This window comes from Mytilus edulis, chromosome 7, assembly GCF_963676685.1.
Source record: "Mytilus edulis chromosome 7, xbMytEdul2.2, whole genome shotgun sequence".
NCBI lineage: Eukaryota > Metazoa > Mollusca > Bivalvia > Mytilida > Mytilidae > Mytilus > Mytilus edulis.
The window spans coordinates 73,188,442-73,210,826 of NC_092350.1; the positions used below are offsets into that span (position 1 = coordinate 73,188,442).

The 22,385-nt window shown below is 30.1% G+C and overlaps 1 protein-coding gene across 1 annotated transcript; it reads left to right on the plus strand.

Annotated features, from left to right (window-relative positions):
* The first annotated feature begins 4,942 nt into the window (after nt 1–4,942).
* On the plus strand, nt 4,943–9,150 carry LOC139482165 (uncharacterized). The gene is made up of 3 exons (XM_071265866.1): nt 4,943–5,087; nt 5,782–5,902; nt 6,459–9,150. Exons 1-3 carry the CDS (start codon nt 4,969–4,971, stop codon nt 6,813–6,815), a joined length of 597 nt encoding a protein of 198 aa, XP_071121967.1. The 5' UTR covers nt 4,943–4,968; the 3' UTR covers nt 6,816–9,150.
* The last annotated feature ends 13,235 nt before the right edge of the window (nt 9,151–22,385 follow it).

The window sequence follows — 22,385 nt, forward strand, 5'->3', positions numbered from 1 at the left end:
ATTAATGCTAAGAATCTGCAATAGAAAAAAGTTATTAGAAAAATACTTACTAGTAGCTTTTCTAGACTTGGATGACATTGCAACTGGCAAAATGTATTGTTGTTCAAATGAAGTGTTGTGTTGGTCAGTAGGCATTCAAATGAAGATTGTTGTACCAAACATTTAATTTAAACTCAAAAATACATAGTTGTGGTAATTGTCAACTTTGACATTACACAGTTAACAGGATGTTTATAGGTTTATGGCTTCAAAAGTTAATACATGCACAGGGGATTATCACACCTGTTTCACATTTTGGCATTGATCAATCAAATTTCTAAGGTAAATGCAATTTTAAGCCAACAGGTGAAATTCATCAAAATATTCAACTCTGAAATAATTTGTCAATCAATAAATCGAAACAAAAAAAATCTAAAATATATCAGTAAATAAATAAAATCCTGATTTTTTTTTAAAAGTTAAGAGAACTTTTTCTTTATTCAATTCATGGAAGTTTATATAATATTACCAGTATAATTCTTCATTTGTCTTCCATATTTTTAAGAAATGTTAATACACAATAATTTATTTCTGAAAAAAAACCACTTGTATTCTGTACTTTAACCTTATAGATTACAAGTGTGATTATAAACTAAATTTACTGTGTTACAGTAAAAGGTAAACAGAAAAAAGTGTAAAACATCCCTAGGTCAAAAAGTCTGAATGTATAATTAAGGAAATCAATCTTTAAGAATTTGTTGGAATGCACATGAAAATTTGAATATACTATAAACTGGATAATTCCAGTCTACAGGTCTACAAAATGGGGAAAGACTGTCCTCTCATTAATCTCAAAAGTCCCTTTCAATATTTATTGTAATAATTTTAGGTAAACAGACAGGAAGTCACAGGACAAAAAGTCACAAATAATTTGTTGACAATTGTTTTAATATATTATAGAAATATCTTTAAATATTAACTTTTTAATTCATATATTCGTATTAAAGTTAGGAAATGTGTCATTATACTTGGAAAAGGAAGATTATATTTAATTTTAATCATTCAAATGATTTTTCACACTGAGCGATTTTAGTAAATTTAATAGCCACTTTGACATTTTGGTTTTTAACAATTATTTAATAATCTTTGATAAATTTTTTTATTTGTTTTTACAAAGTTGGTTTTTTAATACAAAAGTTCAAGAAAAATACAAACATTTCTAGTAAAAATAAATGTTTTTTTCTAATTCAAAGAAAAGAGTCAGAAAAAATGAACTGGGACAAAAACTTTAACCTCGAAGAGGACAGATAGAAAACGTACTTAAGTATAGACTACAAAAACTACAGCACTTTCTACATGTTGAACATTTAAAAAAAAATACCAATTAAGTCCATGCAGACCATGCAGTCTATATGCACATAATGAGATGTGTTTCATTGCTTTAACTGTGTTTACAAGTCAACTATCCATTTAGCATGTTTAGCATGTTAAGACCAATTGCATGTCAATGTACACACTAGCTAATATACATTGAAAAACAAGCTAGTAAAGCAAGTAAACATTAAAAGTGTGAACAACAGCACATTTGTATTTGTTTACAGAGAAAACTAATCAACTAATAAGAAGTCAAAACATTTGAGTATAAACCATGAGCCTTGAGAATATATGTATTTGGAATGTTTGTTCATTAGCTGACTAATTTTAAATATATATATATATATGGAAGTAAAAAATCATTAATATTTATGCACATGTACAGAAAAATTGTGTTAACACATGCGGAAGAATATATGAAAAGAAACTTTACAATCTTCTATAAAGAAGGTGAAGAATATGTATACATGTTGAGTTATAGGTCCTTGCTCTCTCCTTTGGCATGAAAATATCAATGCTGACCCTAATCAAACCTATTAATTAACTTTAACTATTACAGAAGAGTGTCAACCATGCACTTGCACTGCACTATTAATTAGTAGAATAGAAGATATATAAACGGAAAAACTATATGCATGTCAACCATGTAACTGTTAAATATACAATATTTAATATCAAGCAGAGCATACAGATGTGTATCACTACAATATATACTGGAATAAGTTATTATGGTAGTGGTGAAATCACTTACATGTATTTGTGAAGCAAGAACTTGTCTTGGAATATTTTAAACTTCACTTTCAGTTATAAAGATGTGATTTTTTTTTTCTGAGACAAGTTCTTGGGACCATCCACAAGAACTTGTGGTCATCTCATGTTCAGTTCTCTATGTATAATGATTATAAATACAGTTGTTCATTCTATTATTTGTTGACTTTTTTCAACTATGAACTCACCATGTTCACAGAAAACAATTAGAATTGTTGATAATTAAATATTGATCATTGTTGATCAGTGAACTCTAACAGTTGACCTCTTGTTTCTGGGAGAAAGAGTGTCCAGGGGGATTTCTTTTTCATTTCTTTTACCTTTAGAAAATTGTCTATTTTAACATGTTTAAATAGAAGAATTATCCAGAATTTCTTGTTTAAATCCTGACATCCCAAAAAAAAGTTCCCATAACCCAAATGGATCAATCCAGTAATCCTGAGCTTAAAATTGCCAATTCTCGTGTCCCGAAATAGTCCTGCCATCCTCACAGAACATTTAAACCCCCCCTAAAAATAATCACAATTAATTTAACATGATTAAGAGGTTGTCCCCCTTTACGGTCTCAGTTTCAAAATAATTACTTTTAATTAATAAAGGAATCAAAGGAGGAAAAAAATATATATATGTAGATTAATGTGCTTGTTTTCGAAATTCAGATAGGACCCTTATAGTGACTCTGGGTGTTAATAACCTCAGGATTTTGGATCGCCTCCTTCGAAATCCTGGATTTTTTTTTTCAAATTTCAGGTTTTAATTTATTTAAATAATTGAGGAATCTCTGGATTTTAGGACCAGTCGCCCCACATATTGTCCCTTGAAACGATTTCTTGTTTCATTGTCAAGTTTAACATGTTTAACAGATTAAGTCCTCAAAAACTATTAAGAAATAATTAGAATTCTATAAGACTTTTACAGATGGCTTATCATGTTATCATTATACATGTATTACTAAATGATTTATAAAAAGAATAATGTGGTAAAATGTTTTAAGGCATTCAAGTCGATAAAACTAGAGGATCCGAAAATCTGACAAAGTATTCCAAAACATGACATCCGAAAATCTGACAATCATTCCAAAACATTAGAACAGTGAGAACCCTTTACCGTTAATTTCTTAATAGTTATCTTTACCCGTGTTTTGTGATTAATACACACATGACCATCATGACTGACATACCACATACAGGAGACAAACACATCCAACATAATATATACATAACAAGCTCGGTAACAAGTTTCGAGTGTTAGGGAGCATTTATAAGGAACGGGAGAGAAACTACTTCAATAACGTCAATGTTTATAGCGAAAGTCGCTAAAACACGGGTCATGTTGGCGGTGAAAAAAAGAGTAATATAAATGTATATATTTATTCAAGATAAAAGTCATAGTGAATTTGACGGATACAATAAATTACAATGACACAGATATAGCACTAGATCTGTAGTTTATAGACACTTTAAAAATGGTTTGCACGTTAAAAACATGCAAAATACTAACATATTAAAATAGAAAAAAAACATTATGAAAATTGTCATGATAGTTGGATAATATGAAAAGTCTAAATTCAATAATAAGTGAAATTCAAATGAACTCGACTTTCCGTGAAGCCAATACTATAGGACGACCGATGCAAGTTATTGAAACTTATTTTCAATAGGGTCCTTATATAAACTTTTAACAAAATAGAAAACTGGCAGTGCTTTTGTGTTTCTAAGCAGAGGTGTAGGAGGAATGCTCCATCCCCACGAAGCTGAGCAGTAATAGATCGTAATGCATGCAGTTAAAATTCTTATTGATGTTTATTGAATAATAATCAGTATTTGTCTTTGAACAAAGGGATTCGTAAAATATTTTATGAGACCGGTATTTTTAAAATAGAAAAAAAATCACGATATGATAAGATTGAAACAAATCAAATTAAAAAAAGTGCTTTTAATCTGAACATCATCATGCTAAAAGTTTTTTTGAGATACAACTTAATGGGTTACAAATTGTAATCCGCATTACAGATACATGATTGTATCAACGTGGAAAAATATATATATTCATGAGGAACGATTAAAAAGCAGTCAACAGGTCTGGTCTGGTCAAGCAGACCTGTCCATAGGTCTGGTCTGGTCTGGTCTAGCAGACCTGTCCACAGGTCTGGTCTGGTCAGGCTGACCTGTCCACAGGTCTGGTCTGGTCAAAGCAGACCTGTCCATAGGTCTGGTCTGGTCCGGTAAACCAGACCTGTCCACAGGTCTGGTCTGGTCAAGCAGACCTGTCCACAGGTCTGGTCTGGTCAAGCAGACCTGTCCGCAGGTCTGGTCTGGTCTAGCTGACCTGTCATGTGAACAAGTCTGCTTTATCAAACTTGTCCTCAGGTCTGGTCTGCAGCAGTCCTAAAAAAGTAGACATGAGGTCTGGTCTGCTAGGGATTAAGTTAACTTACAGGTCTGCTAAATTGTTCCCAAGTTAACCTATAGAGCAGTCATAAGGACTGCTTTAAGTTAACTAGTGTCAAGGTTAGGACTGCACCCATCTGTACTTTGACATTCCTGGGAGGAAAACACTGGTATCCTTTAATGTATTTTCTTACACTATATGTCTGAATTCACCAACAGTTCATATATGTAAGGTATAAAAAAAAAGATTCCATAATAATTTAAAGTCCAATATATGTATATATTTTTTCGTTAATTAGGATGAGCGATTTGAACTCATGGGATCCTCATATAGAAATATAGGTTGGTAACTTTCTATTGTTAAGGATGATGTCATTAACACCGCATTCATAAATTATGTATCTCAAAATTCATCTTTTCCTTGTAGGTAAAATTCTCAAGATACACTTGGATTTTCATGCCTATAAACAAATCTCAGAACCACTGGATATTACTGGCAGCAAATATTCCATCTAAAACTGTATCAATACTGGATTCCATGAATGAAAACAATGACAAATATGTACAACTTTGGAGGTAATTCCATTAATTCTTAAAGAAAATGAATGATGCAATTCCTTGAACACAACACAACCAAATAGTGCATTTGAAGAATATGTTGAGCACTACAGTACTATGAACTCATAAGAAAAAATATAGAATTAGCCCTTAATAAATTAAAAACTTGAAATATTTAATCATCATTTATTTGACCAATGAAATTGTTTTCAATTAAAACATGTTTTCAATTACGCAAAGTGTTTTTTTAATGCACAGAAGATATCTCAACTGTAAAGGATGTTTTAAGTTTCTGATTCTTATACTTTATGTAGAGACTGGTGATATTGTATAATTGTACATGCATGAATTGCGATATATGCTATATAGATGATGAAGGTGACATCATTATTTATATTAATTTTCCTGAAGACAAAGTTCGTGTATCAACATATATCATGGTTTCCTTCTGCTTGTGAGACCTAATGTTCAGAGTTTCTCTGATATATACAATTGATTATCATTTTAATATCACTTTATGGAGATGCTCATATTTTCAAAACTTTTAGTTTCCATAACTTTTCCAAAATATTTCTTTATTGAAAGTAGCATACAGTATACACTATCAGTTAAAAAAAATAGTATGTCAGTATCATATGAGTTATCTTTTTCTCTGACAACTAATTTTCATGTACTTGTATTTTGTATTTAAATCAAGAAAAACATTTTGCAGGAATTACATGAAAGTAAGAAGTGAGAAAATAAAACAGGATGTTGATTGTAATTGGAAAAAAGGAAATTTAAAATCCAGTCAACAAAAAGATGGCCATAGCTGTGGACCATTTATTCTTATGGTAAAAATAACCAGGACATGATATACAAATGTTGACCAATTCTCATATTGGCTTCATTATTTTTGAGTGCCACTGTTTGAGTGTTTTGTGGATAGTTTATATGGAACAACAAAATTAAGAACACCGCTTACAATTTACTGTGTATGATAGGTATAATATATTGATTTGGATGTTCCTGGTAACTTTTAAGTTTTCCCCCTCCCAAAAGAATCATTTAAATATGAACTGAAAGAAAATTGGAGACTAGAAAATGCTAAATTATCCTTAAGTGGGTCAAAAATTTTGTTTCAGGGGTAGCAATTTCGTTTGCTGAGCCTCCTTGCCTCTCCCATACCATACCGCTAGCAATGGCAGACAACAAAATACACAATGTAACATGATTAAATTCAATCAAGAAGAAGACTGAGTTAAATGTAAATATAGGGAACAAGATAAATTAAAGCATATAAAAAGTAAACAATAAACACAGGACTACTAGGAGTTCTTGACATGCCAGCTCTAGACCTCAATTGAATTGATCCAAAGATTATGCCTAATATTATGTATCTTGTTTCAGAATGCACTAGCCCTATCACAAGGTCTTGAACCCAACCAGTTGACTCAAACAGCAGCTCTTGTGATGAGACAGCATGTCACAAATAAAATTATAGAAACATCTCGAAAACCAAAGACACAGAGGACAATTTGTGACATGCTGGATTGTAAGAAACCAATTAAAGATGCATGGGTTCAGTGTGAAGTGTGTGGGCGATGGCTCCACTTCAAATGCATTGGACTGAAGACAGAGCCAAAAAACGATTATGTATGCACTGTTTGTGACTCACAATATAAAGTATATGGAAAATTCTTGAACTGCAATTTAAAAAAAAAAAATGATGCCTTTCCTTTGACCCTTTGTCAGTCTCTTGTTTGATACTGTATATGCGAAAAGTTAGTTCTTACTACCAAAGATGGTAGTAGTGTGTGCTATGTATAAAAATATTGAATTTGAATATAATTATATGAATCAATATGTAAATCAGGATAAATTTGTTACAGTGTCAATTTAGAATTTCGACTCAACCAATATGAATTTTATTGACCCGATAAATTCTCGTATTAGGACAATTGCACACTGTGTAACTAATAGTATCAAACAAGAGACTGATTAAGGTTTAGGGAAAGTCATCTTTTTTAGAATAGACCATCAGCAAAATTGGTAAATATGTAAAAATTTCAAAGCTGTTCTTAATGTGATCTAACATTATATGTTATAAGACTCTACATGATATCAGGTCAGTTTTGGGTTATTAATATGGGAACAATAAATTCTTGTCAGGAAATTGAGTTTCTGATGTAGTTTATCTAAAACACAATTCAACATAATTCCTTATAACAATATTGGTAACACCTTAACAATGTAGTGAGAAAGTCGGAGAATAGTCAATCTGTCTTGCAAAGTACTTTTTCTTGAAACTTTTTATCTAAGAATCTTAAAAAAATAGTGTGTTAATACGCCAGACATTGTTAAAAGTTTCCTTTTTGCTTAATGAATAAAAACAATGTGCAATCAAGTGACTAATAGAAATATTTGTTTGTGAGATTGTAAATTTAAAATTAATATCACTAATTTTCTGTACATTCCATTTAAAACAGAATTATAGTTGCTGACAAAAATATGTCAGGAGTGTAACAAAAGGATCAAAAATGTATGTTTGAAGAAAGCTTAAAATTGATTAAAGCAATGGGTCTGAAATTTTCAGAGGATATAAAGAGACCATTTTTTGTAATTTTTATATAAAGTTAAAAGCATTTGCAAAAAGATATAAAAACTTTTTGTTATAGAATATTAAAGAATACACTAAAAATTGGTGAACTTTACATATATTTAAAAAAAAAATCCCTGTTTATGAGGGGAAAAAATGGCAGGAAAATCATCTTTTACCTTTAATGCTTCAAATAAAAATATATTTATACTTGTTTATGTTTGTAAGTTGATAATAGCAGTATGTTGATTCCTTTGAAAAGTTGATGAATTCTTATGAGTAAAATGTTGTAAAATGTTGTTTTGTTTTTTTTGCATTAACAGTTTTGTAAACTTGAATGTATATGGATTGAAGTAGAATGATAGAAAATATATTTTCAATGACTTTATTTTTACCATGTTTGTCACATTTGGGCATCATAATTTTTTAAATAGCCCAAAATTCGTTTTTGCTTGTGAGACAGAAATTTGAATTCAGAAATGTATAAATGTATTGGTACTAAGTACTCTGTAGTTTCTCACATTATTTTGTATAGACATTTGTGCGAATACAGTTTGATTTCATTAATGTTCTAGTAAGCATTTGAGTTTTATTGTCTCTTTCTTCGCCTTTTTGCATGTAGTTAAAATTAACCAAAAGTTATATTGCAAAAAACAAAATGATTGAAAATTCTTTTAATGTCCTCAATGTTTTTCCATTGTATATGCTGCAATTTTGACAATGCGAAAATGGTTATAGGATACTATTGTAGGATTTCTTGAGGTTCGTATATTGTGATTTGTGCAGAACAAAATTGGAATAGATGAAATTGACATTAAAGTTTCTTTGTCTTTCAAGAGCTGTTAAATTGACTAATAATTCTCATATTTGATTTATAACAATGTCAAAAATTTATTTAATTATCAAAAGTCTAAAAAGTCTTCTGATGTTCTTATTTATAAGCGATACAAACATATATAAATATATATACAGTGAACTCAATTGTGTAATTGAATTTTTAGTGGACTGTTTAATATCATTATATAGATTAAAAACGTATGTTAATCATGGTTTTAACCTGTATAAGATTTTTTGTGTGTGGGTTGAATCACTCAATCAAATGATTTGTCTTTGTTTCACTGTCATTGTTGTGTTCTTTTCCTTTAAATAATTAAACATGTATAATTCATCTCTAGCTAATAGGTTAATTAATAGTTCACATCAATAGGAATGCAATGAGGTCAATTATTCACTTGCAAGTGAATAAATAATTTATCATCAATGTTTCTAAGCTTATTTTGACAAAAATGTACCATGCTGACTACTTTCAGCAAATTATTATTCCACTATTTTAACTTCCATTAATAAATAAACAATAAAAAGGATATTTTACATTTTGTATATATCTTGTAAAAATATGAAAATTTCTTATGTGTAGCTGGCATGTATGTGAGATATATACATGTATTGTTCAATGCATTATTAATTTGTTAATAAAAGAATAAATGAAATTTATAAATGCATCATTTATGTTCTTTTTATATTGACATAGCATGAATGTAGCATTATTTTATCTCATTATTCCTTAAATAATATTGGTCAAACAAGGAGGGAAAAAGATGAATCAAAAGCTTATATAATTAGTCAATATGTACTCGAAGACAATAACAATTGAAACCAAGGAGTAATTTAACAAACACAAACTCAAATAAAATCTTGGAGCCAAACCAGGTGCAGCAGAAAGGATAAGCATTTCCTGTACCATATATACAATCTGTCATGTTATTTCTTAAAATGTTCTGTCTGGTAATGATGGAATGTAACTTATGATCGAAGAAACATATAGATTAAATTTCTGAACACACTTTGGTCATTATGGGAATTCAGCTTATGATTGCAAGTTTGCAACCATAAAATTTCTTTGAGTGCTGACTTGCATTTAACTGAGTTATGATCAGTTAAGACATATACACTTGATAGTCTGGAATGTTGCTACTCAGAAATGGAAGGTCCACTGTAGGCCTGCATGTTTGTCATAAAGTTTGATTTTTAACCGACAATCTTGCTGTTTCTTTGGTAAGGTTGTTGTCTCTTTCACACATTCATGGTTTCCATTCTCAATTTCAATCATCAATAATTTCAAGGATAAAGTCTAAAAATAAAGCATATTTATCTATGTGGGAAGTTTCTTTTAACTTCATTTTCACTATTTATTTTGCATGTAAGTGATCAGATTTCAGACATAGAAAGATAGAAACACTTCAGCAACCAACTTATTGTAACCTCTTAAAACTTTTTGACAAACTGAATATATATTTGGAATCTAAGCTCACTGCATGTGGAAAAGCACAGATGTGGATCTTTTTCATAAAATCCAGGATAACAAAGCCTCACTGCAAGAGTTTTGTGAAGAAAAGGTATTTGATAATGTTTATCATATTGTTTAATTGGGATTCATTGAGTTATAGTCATGCTCAGATTTTTTTTTATGTCTTGTTTTTGTTAAACCCTATTATTATTTTTTTGAAGACTAGCTGTTAGTTTAGTTTAGTTTATTAGAGAAAACTCAGCCGCAGAAGACTGCGTAACAGGAGCATATTTATATACACAATATTAATTACAACATAGTTCATAATACAAACAGAATACATTTGTAAATTATACATCTTCAGAAATAAGTTTGTGTTTATTACAGTTTTAAATTAGACAAGCATCTTTTCTACCTTTTGAATAAAAATTGACAGCTTGGACAGCACATTACTATTACTATATTTAAGCATGCCAAGTACTTTTTTTTCATTTGGATATTTTAAATAATATGGAGGTATGAACTTCCCCCTTAAATCCTTAACTTCACAGTTGGTACATTTACATATATAGTGGTATACATCTCCAAGACCAGCTTTACAGAGTGGACAAATCCTATCATTTCGTGGTACATTTCTCCATCTTCCTGTTTCGATGGGAAACTTTGTATTACATACCCTTAATTTACATATGTTTACTCTATGCCCCCGTCTTAATTTTAACAGATATGTTTCCAAGCAAAACTCTTCTTTAAAGTGTAGACAAAACTCCCCCCTTGATGAATTGTTTATATCTGAGAACCATTTTTGAATAAACTGGTCCTGGAGACGCTGCCTTACATTGATTTTAATATAATTATAATCAACTTGCTCCGGAAAATTATATAGTTCACAAAAGCCACAATCATTGAACACAGATTTTACATAGTTAAACCACTTAAAATTACTACCTTCATGCTCATGCATGTACCAAAGTAACTTATAAAGTTTACCCGATAGTTTTTTATCATTTGTTGCTAGCTTGTGCCAAAAACATACCATTTTTAACTTCAGGTACGAAATTTCTTTAGATAAAAACATCATTAATTACCGCTATCAGCTTGGTATGAATTACCTTTTGAGGCTAGGGCAAAACTATTAATTTTCTCAAGTATCTTATTTGAAAAATGTTGGAGAAGTATCATAAAGATATAGACAGATGTGGTAGGAGTGCATATGAGACAACTTTCCATCTGAAAATTTGTTGTAAACCATCGTGAGAGAGTATGTTAATAGCTAATACCTGGAACGTTGTCCCGGGAACCAGGATATAAAGGTGTTCAATTGAATAAACAGTTCCTTTCGGATCTCTCGGGGGGTAAACAAAGTTATGATTGTGCCTAAAAAAAAGTGTTCAGCCCAGTTCCTCATTTCAAGGAGAATTAGGGGTATTGTCCCATCTAATATCATAATATATATATGGAAGTGTTTAACGACCTTGACTGGCTTTTCAGCCCTCGTACGGTCGGTAATAATATCATAGAAATAATTTATTTAAAAATAAAATAATGCTCCCCAAAATATCGCAGACTGATACACGTCCAGCCAGCCGTTTTAATATAGTTTAATATCGTATTCCGGAAATTATACGTTCTACCTCCGATCTGTTTTTCGGATTATTAAAAAGTACGTTGTTGGTTTATTCTGTATAAGTGGTAATAAGTCATATGACATGAGAAACCAAGCATCTAAGGGAAAACGGTACTATTTATTCTGCCTTGGCGACAATACTAACATTTTCTAAATTTACCAGTTTTTATAATAAAAACCTGGATAAAACAGTTATGTGTGGTGTTAGTACTTTATTACTGTATTCTAAAAATTGAAGCCAAATAGTATCATGACCAATTTCCAACGGAGCTTGTTTATGTTATCCATGCCCACCGTCATTTTGAACCAAATTTATGAAATTTTGAAGCTTTTTCGAATAATTCTCTGGAAAATATTTCAATAGGTTTTAAAATTTGTATTGTAAATTTACACACTGTCACTGCAGTTATTCATAGATAAATAAAAAAAAAATACTGTACCCTTACATCCAATCACAGCGCTCCTAAGTTGACTTCCTTCGCCTGTCTTGGGTACACAAAAGGCCAACCTAATGCTGGAAAAATGTAATACTACCGTTTTCCCTCTAACCGACGCCAAGCTGAAACAGGTTTTAGGCAAGGACAATATTATACATACATAAATTCGAGCAGTAGTCCCTGATATATATATTTACCAATCGTTTCTTGAAAAACTTCACTGTACTTTTGTACACTTTTCTAAGGTTTTGGCACTCTATCACGGTCCGAATTGTGGATCAAATTACGAACATCAGAAACCGACAGGTAATTTAAAGTGTTTAAAGTCACCCAATAATTTGTATAGCGATGTCAAATCTTGTATCAAAGACGGTGACGAAATGTCATCATTTTTTAATTGCGATAATGGAGTTCGGCAAGGAGAAAACCTTTCACCCGTTCCTTTCACCGTTCTTTTTATGTTTTTGCAGTGTACTTAAATGATCTTGAAGACTTCTTTTTAAAGAACGATGTTCCACACTTGCAAAGCCTCGAGATCAAATGTCAAAAGTCTATGATCTATCAAAGCTCTGTTAGCGTTTGAAAAGTTTTGTCTACAATGGAAATTAAAAATAAATCTGTCGAAAACGAAGGTTGTTACCTTTTGTAAGAGGAAAACTGAATGTTTGACATTATCATAAAAGTTCTTCCATTTTGTACCATACAATGTTCAAATCGAACGAATCCGAATTGCATAAGTTTAAATGGATTGAACATATTCAATCCATAGTTTACAGTACTGGATTTAGCTTTATATGGAATATTCAATCAATTTTGTAAAGTTTTGACGGCCGTTGTTCTTATAACTCGAAAAAAAAAACATCATTTTAAATTGAAAACTATCCCCTTTTGTAAAGTCGCACACGTGTAGTCGAAAAATACCATTTAATGATCTAATAGACTTCCACTTTTTGGATGAAAATAGATTCAATTTGTTGATCGTTCGTCTGTAAAAAGGGTATTTATTCAAATTGGAATAAGTTGTTCAAATTTGTTTTTCCTTGAATACGGCATGCAACCATTTTTGAAATACTGCACCATATTATCTATTGACGACCAAAATAATCTCAAAGTGTTTTTATTATCAGATGTAAATATGGTACGTGTGTGCGCTTAAACCGGTCATTTGATTTTAAAAAAGGCGTACAACTTTTATTTATTAATGGAATTTCGATAATAAGATACATTGGTATTGATATATTGTATCATAATTATATGATCAATAAGATATATCGTTGACTATTTATTCAGTCATTTTATACATATATATTATTATTATTATTTATAGTATAACTAATCGCCGTATTTGAATATCAAAAAATAAGACAACACGTGACCGAACGACGCATGGATTAAACGAGTGCGCAGCACGAGTTTAATCCATAGCGGCGTTCGGTCACAAGTTGTCTTATTTTTGATATTCAAATACGGCGATTAGTTATACTTTTTATTACATCGTCAAATTGCTTTTTTTTATGAAATTAATGTAGAAAATGTAAGGAACTATATGTTTTCCTACGCATTTTCAATTTGCTTTGATCCGACGTTATTGACGTCTTGACAACGCCTATTGTTATATAACGTCAGAGAGTGAAATAACCATGTTTATTTCACATGTGAAATTATCGGTTTTTATTCAACTGGGAAATCAATGTAATTCATTGCAACCAATGTAATCAAAACTTTTATAATCACGATCATGTATTGTATGTTTCTTGTTATCAAAGATTTTCTTTATTAATACTACGATTGGGCATCTGCTAATATTGTCAAAAGATTGTCTTAAGATTTTCTTAGGTGCAGGCCTTTATCGAGGTATGCACATAAAATATATAAAAATCTGCTATCTTAATTAATCATGATCCATGAAAAAAGATCATTTACATTTAAACTATCTAAACTGAGGTATTTTTTTATATAATCAGTGATATCTCTTCTGAGTTATTGTAAATAGGGCATTCCAGAAGAAAGTGCATTTCATTTTCAATACAATTTGTATTACAATATAAACATATAGAATCATTTGTGATGGACAGTTATCCCACCTTATACCCATATGGCACAATACAGCTTATGCTACATTTACTTTTGACCCTTTCGGGACTGTTATAACTTAAATGTTAATAATGTACATAGTTCAATAATTATAGCGTAATCTGTATTTCCTTTTGACCCTTGTGGTACGTCAACTGGACGATTAAGCTGCATATGCTGTTTATTACAGCATAGGCTGCATTTAAAATAGCATATATGCTGTATTAATAATAGCATGTGCTGTATAAATTACAGCATATGCTACAAATTATAGTCTAAACGACATTAATTACAGTCAGCATAAATATAGCGTTAGCTGTAGTTTATATAGCACATGCTGTATTAACTGTAGCATATGCGAAATAATTTACTTTTGACCCTTTCTGTACGCCATAAATATACCAGTTATTAATCATCTTTATTCAGATGGAAAACTGGAAAACTTGAAGAAGAAATGAATACGTTTTGGGTGTTTTCGCTATTTTCGTTTCGTGTTTGTAAATTGATTCTTGTTTCCGCTCCACGTTTTCTTGTTCTCGTGTTTCCTGTGGTGTTTTCAGCATTAGAAATGTACAATTTTTCACTGTACATTTTTAAAATCTGGAATTTTGTAAAAAAAAAATCACTAATTAGTTCCTTAACTTTGGGGAATACTCAACCGTAAATAAAGAAATACACCCGGGGCATATTTACATTGCTTAGATTCGCTAATTTGATAGGTTAATGAAATGATTTTGTCACGCATTTATTCATTCAATATTTTATTTAAGTCTCATCTCTCAATAATATATAATACAACATTACATTAAATGTAAAAATATATAAATATAAAACAAAATTACAAGAGACTATAACATTAAACATCATATAAAGAATGCATCTATTATAAAACATATTGACATTAACATTATTTACAGTATAAAACATTTCTACGTCTATTTCAAATAAGATTACAGGCTTTGCAAAAAACCAGCAAAAGTTTAATTTTTAATTATACGTCGGTTACATCAGACGTGAATATAGATACATTGTAGTAATACTCCCTTAACTTGAAACTCTGAATCGTCGAAGTTTAGATATGTTCCCTACGGCCATGTTATTACAGGGGACCTCAATATCGTCCAGGACAGAGAGGTTAAAAACTTTTTGAAAAAAGGACCAAAATATCGTCCTCCATCTAAAATAGATTGGAAAGAGTGTCGTCAAGTCAAAGACGCTCTTTCTCATTTTGTAAAAAATGGTGTAAACGGGAAAAATCTGATAAAAAATGTCTTGATTCTTATTTAAATAAATGTATGAATGTGGTAGATAAGAGAATATCACATTTTGAAAATAATTTAGAAGTTAATAATAGAGTACATAATACACCTATTTCCAGAAAAAGAAATAATCTTCAAATACTTTCAAAGCGGTTTGTGTTTGTACCGGCCGATAAAGCAGCCAACAATGTGGTTGTGGTATGACGAAAATACTACACGGATGTTCTTAAGAATGAAATTTTAAATTCATCTACATTCAAGTCCATCCGCTTCACAGAGAGTCATATAGTAAACAAGCATATCACAACCACATCAAAGCTTAAGGCTTCTTCTGAACATTTGAAGGTCCCTACTATGTATTGGCTACCTAAACTACACAAAAAAAAACATTTAAATATCGTTTCATCTCGGCCTCTAGTAAGTGTTCTACAACTAATCTGTCAGTGCTCTTAACTAGTTCATTAACTACTATTAAAGAGCTTATCATAAACTATTGTAATAAAATATATGAACATAGTGGTATAAACCACTTTTTGAGTGTAAAACATTCTTTGGATGTTTTAGATAAATTACGGGCTTTTGGTGGTCCTTTTGATTCTGTTAATAGTTTTGATTTTTCTACTCTTTACACTACACTTCTACACTATCTTATTAAACAAAAGTTTTCCTATTTAATTAAATGGTCGTTTGGTAAAGCAGAATGTAGATATATTTGATGCAACTCATTTAAAGCCTTCTTCTCTAATGAGAAAAGTAAATATGCTAGATATACTTACTGGAGATGTGATGAGATGATTGAAGCTGTTAATTTTCTCCTTATATTTACATCCGTTTCGGCAACAAAGTTTATCGACAGGTGGTAGGTATCCCCATGGGCACTAATTGTGCCCCTTTAATAGCAGACTTGTTTTTGTACTGTTACGAGTCACAGTTTATGACTAAACTCAGTAAAGGCCCGTCGAAATTTCATTTAATTGGCAAATGCAACAACACTTACCGTTATCTTGATGATATTTTTTCTTTAAATAATCAAGAATTTTCTTAATAAATATACTGCTGAAATTTACCCCACGGAACTTACTTTAGATAAATCAAATGTATTCGGTAATAACTGTCTTTTCCTGGATTTAGATATTTCGGTTTTTAACGGGAAACTACACACTTGGATTTACGAAAAAAAGAGACGATTTTTCGTTCCCTATTGTAAATTTTCCATTTTTAGATGGTGATGTTCCTTTGACACCATCTTACGGTCTTTATATTTCACAACTTGTTCGCTATGCCCGTGTCTGTTGTGACGTTTTTGATTTTAACGAAAGCAACCTATGTATTACTGGTAAATTATTGAACCAGGGATATCATTACCATAAATTACTCAAAACCTTTACTAAATTTTTCCATAGATATAAAGATTTGGTTTTGAAGTTTGGTTGTACCTGTAGAAAACTTATTTCAAACGGAATAGCACATCCTCATTTTTACGGAAATGTTGTTAACCATGCCCGGAAAGGAGTAGGGGCAATAAGGCCCTTATTTGGCCCAAAAATTACTGCAAATTTAAAATTTATCATACATATTTTAAAATTACTGAAAAGTATCTCAGGTAGAAGGTATTCAGAAAAACAAAATAATTTTGCACATTAAACAAGTTACCATGGCAACAAATCATGCCTTAATTTGCATATTTTGTAAAATTTTGTGATTTCCCTTGTTTTTCATCAAATTTTGAAGTATATTTTCGATTGGAAAAGTATGTGCGCACCCAAGAAACAACTTTATATTTGGTGAGATTTTGTCAATAGTAATGATAAAGCTTCAGTTAAATTATTTTGTTGTTTCTTGGCTGCGCACGATGTTTCCACAACAGAAATAAAGATAGAAAACTGCATAAATTCTGAATTTTCATCGTTTTTGTGAAAACAGTATATATTATGACGTAATTGTGACGTCATCACATAAGAATCTTAATGTTTTTCATTTATATTTCTTGACCCTATGCATTTCTAAAGATTATGTTACAATTTGAAAAAGTTATCAAACATTTTGTTTTCTTGGGCCAAAACCAGCTGGCCTTAATGCCCCTACTCCTTTAGAAATGATCCATGTAAACTTGTTGCTCCTTTAAATAAACTTATTCTAAAAGTTTACCTATTCAACACTGTAATAAGATCATTGGATATTGTTTTTATTGTCGAGCCTGCAACTTTTGTTGCAGAAAGCTCGACATAGGGATAGTGATCCGGCGGCGGCTACGGCGGCGGCGGCGGCGGCGGCGGTGTTAGCTCACTTCTTAAAAGCTTTATATTTTAGAAGGTGGAAGAACTGGATGCTTCATACTTTGTATATAGATGCCTCATGTTACGAAGTTTCCGTCAGTCACATGTCCAATGTCCTTGACCTCATTTTCATGGTTCAGTGACCACTTGAAAAAAAAGTTCAGATTTTTTGTAATGTTGAATTCTCTCTTATTATAAGTAATAGGATAACTATATTTGATATGTGCGTACCTTGTAATGTCCTCATGTCTGTCAGACAGTTTTCACTTGACCTCGACCTCATTTCATGGATCAGTGAACAAGGTAAAGTTTTGGTGGTCAAGTCCATATCTCAGATACTATAAGCAATAGGGCTAGTATATTCGGTGTATGGAAGGACTGTAAGGTGTACATGTCCAACTGGCAGGTGTCATCTGACCTTGACCTCATTTTCATGGTTCAGTGGTTATAGTTAAATTTTTGTGTTTTGGTCTGTTTTTTTTTCAAACTATATGCAATAGGTCTACTATATTTGGTGTATGGAATGATTGTAAGGTGTACATGTCTAGCGGGCAGATGTCATGTGACCTTGACCTCATTTTCATGGTTCAGTGGTTATAGTTTAATTTTTGTGTTTTGGTCTGTTTTTTTCATACTATATGCAATAGGTCTACTATATTTGTTGTATGGAATGATTGTAAGGTGTACATGTCTAGCGGACAGATGTCATGAGACCTTGACCTCATTTTCATGGTTCAGTGGTCAAAGTTAAGTTTTTGAGTTTTAGTCTTTTTATCTAATACTATATGCCATAGGTCAACTATATTTGGTGTATGGAAATATTTATGATTTTTTTGTCAGTAGCGCAGGTTTCTTTTGACTGTGACCTCATTTTCACAGTTCATTGCACAGTGTTAAGTTTTTGTGTTTTGGTCTATTTTTCTTAAACTATAAGTAATAGGTCAACTATATATGTTGTATAGAAGCATTGTTAGCTGTACATGTCTGCCTGGCATGATTCATCTGACCTTGACCTCATTTTCATGGTTCATTGGTCTTTGTTTAGTTATCTTGGTTAATGTTAAGTTTATGAGACAGTTGTAATAAAGCTTTATACTTAGGACTATCAACATAATATCAATGATTAGTATAGAAGGCGAGACATTTCAGTGTGTGCACTCTTGTTGGTATAAATATTGTTTTTGTTATCAGTAGATTAAAAGCTAACTAAATTATATACATATACATTTTCATGGATTTACAATCTGTCGATACCTGTAACTTGGCATTGCACAAGGTCATGTTCTTCTCTGGCTGTTTATGACGTCTTTACACTAAATCCATTGTATGTTGGATGTGAACGGATTGAGTGTTTAGTCTAAAGGTGCATTCACACGATACGATTTTCCGTTCGATTTGCCATTCGACTTGACACCGTCGCACAGGTAAATCGTACAGCGTTCTGTTCACACGATACGATTTTCCATTCGATTTTCATCATATTTGAACAAGTGCTTTTTTTATATTTCTAAACGCAGCAACTTCCGAAATTATCTTTATACGCAAGTATTATTAAAGTTTTAACAAATATTATTGAGTTATTTATTGAATGGTGATTTGATAATGAGTTTCCAAGGACTATTCCTAAATTCTCCAAAATATGTGTTTCGTCTAGCCATTTTTTTTTATGTATACCTGTAGCTTTTACTACCTTATCAGATATTTTATATTTCTGTAATATTATTATCTTTAATACATATTGCACTACCATCGTAATTGAGACTACAATAGTGATCGTACTGGCCGTAATAAATGTTTTTTTCGCAAACCTGTTGTGATATAATATTTCTTATATGATATATACAAGGAATCACAATCTAAATGTTGTATATAGACATTTAACAACAGTTAGATTGTGATATAATATTTTTTAGGTGAGATATACAAGGAATCACAATCTAGATGTTGCATTTAGACATTTTACAACAGTTAGATTGTGATATGATATTTCTAAGATGATATATACAAGGAATCACAATCTAGATGTTGTATTTAAACATATTACAACAGTTAGATTGTGATATAATATTTCTAAGATGATATATACAAGGAATCACAATCTAGATGTTGTATTTAGACATTTTACAACAGTTAGATTGTGATATAATATTTCTAAGATGATATATACAAGGAATCACAATCTAAATGTTGTATATAGACATTTTACAACAGTTAGATTGTGATAAAATATTTCTAAAATGATATTTACTAGGAATCACAATCTAAATGTTGTATTTAGACATTGTACAACAGTTAGATTGCGATATAATATTTCTAAGATGATATATACTAGGAATCACAATCTAAATATTGCATATAGACATTTTACAACAGTTAGATTGTGATATAATATTTCTAAGATAATATATATAAGGAATCACAATCTAGATGTTGTATTTAGACATTTTACAACAGTTAGATTGTGATATAATATTTCTAAGATGATATATACAAGGAATCACAATCTAAATGTTGTATATAGACATTTTACAACAGTTAGATTGTGATATGATATTTCTAAGATGATATATACAAGGTATCACAATCTAAATGTTATGTATAGACATTTTGCAACAGTTAGATTGTGATATAATATTTCTAAGATGATATATACAAGGAATCACAATCTAAATGTTGTATTTAGACATTTTACAACAGTTAGATTGTGATATAATATTTATTAGATGATATATACTAGGAATCACAATCTAAATGTTGTATATAGACATTTTACAACAGTTAGATTGTGATATAATATTTCTTAGATGATATATACAAGGAATCACAATCTAAATGTTGTATATAGACATTTTACAACAGTTAGATTGTGATATATTATTTCTTAGATGATATATACTAGGAATCACAATCTAAATGTTGTATATAGACATTTAACAACAGTTAAATTGTGATATAATATTTCTAAGATGATATATACAAGGAATCACAATCTAAATGTTGTATTTAGACATTTTACAAAAGTTAGATTGTGATATAATATTTATTAGATGATATATACTAGGAATCACAATCTAAATGTTGTATATAGACATTTTACAACAGTTAGATTGTGATATAATATTTTTTAGATGATATATACAAGGAATCACAATCTAAATGTTGTTTATAGACATTTTACAACAGTTAGATTATGATATAATATTTCTAAGATGATATATACAAGTAATCACAATCTAAATGTTGTATACAGACATTTTACAACAGTTAGATTGTGATATAATATTTCTAAGATGATATATACAAGAATCACAATCTAAATGTTGTATTTAGACATTTTACAACAGTTAGATTGTGATATAATATTTCTTAGATGATATATACTAGGAATCACAATATAAATGTTGTATATAGACATTTTAAAACAGTTAGATTGTGATATAATATTTCTTAGATGATATATACAAGGAATCACAATCTAAATGTTGTATATAGACATTTTACAACAGTTAGATTGTGATATAATATTTCTCAGATGATATATACAATATACTAGGAATCACAATCTAAATGTTGTATTTAGACATTTTACAACAGTTAGATTGTGATATAATATTTCTTAGATGATATATACAAGGAATCACAATCTAAATGTTGTGTATAGACATTTTACAACAGTTAGATTATGATATAATATTTCTAAGATGATATATACCAGGAATCACAATCTAAATGTTGTATTTAGACATTTTACAACAGTTAGATTGTGATATAATATTTCTAAGATGATATATACAAGGAATCACAATCTAGATGTTGTATATAGACATTTTACAACAGTTAGATTGTGATATAATATTTCTTAGATGATATATACAAGGAATCACAATCTAAATGTTGTATATAGACATTTAACAACAGTTAGATTGTGATATGATATTTCTTAGGTGATATATCCAAGGAATCACAATCTAGATGTTGCATTTAGACATTTTACAACAGTTAGATTGTGATATAATATTTCTAAGATGATATATACAAGGAATCACAATCTGGATGTTGTATTTAAACATATTACAACAGTTAGATTGTGATATAATATTTCTAAGATGATATATACTAGGAATCACAATCTAAATGTTGTATATAGACATTTTACAACAGTTAGATTGTGATATAATATTTCTTAGATGATATATACAAGGAATCACAGTCTAAATGTTGCATATAGACATTTTACAACAGTTAGATTGTGATATAATATTTCTAAGATGATATATACAAGGAATCACAATCTAAATGTTGTATTTAGACATTTTACAAAAGTTAGATTGTGATATAATATTTATTAGATGATATATACTAGGAATCACAATCTAAATGTTGTATTTAGACATTGTACAACAGTTAGATTGCGATATAATATTTCTAAGATGATATATACAAGGAATCACAATCTAAATGTTGTATATAGACATTTTACAACAGTTAGATTGTGATATAATATTTCTAAGATGATATATACAAGGTATCACAATCTAAATGTTATGTATAGACATTTTACAACAGTTAGATTGTGATATAACATTTCTAAGATGATATATACAAGGAATCACAATCTAAATGTTGTATTTAGACATTTTACAACAGTTAGATTGTGATATAATATTTCTTAGATGATATATACTAGGAATCACAATCTAAATGTTGTATATAGACATTTTACAACAGTTAGATTGTGATATAATATTTCTTAGATGATATATACAAGGAATCACAATC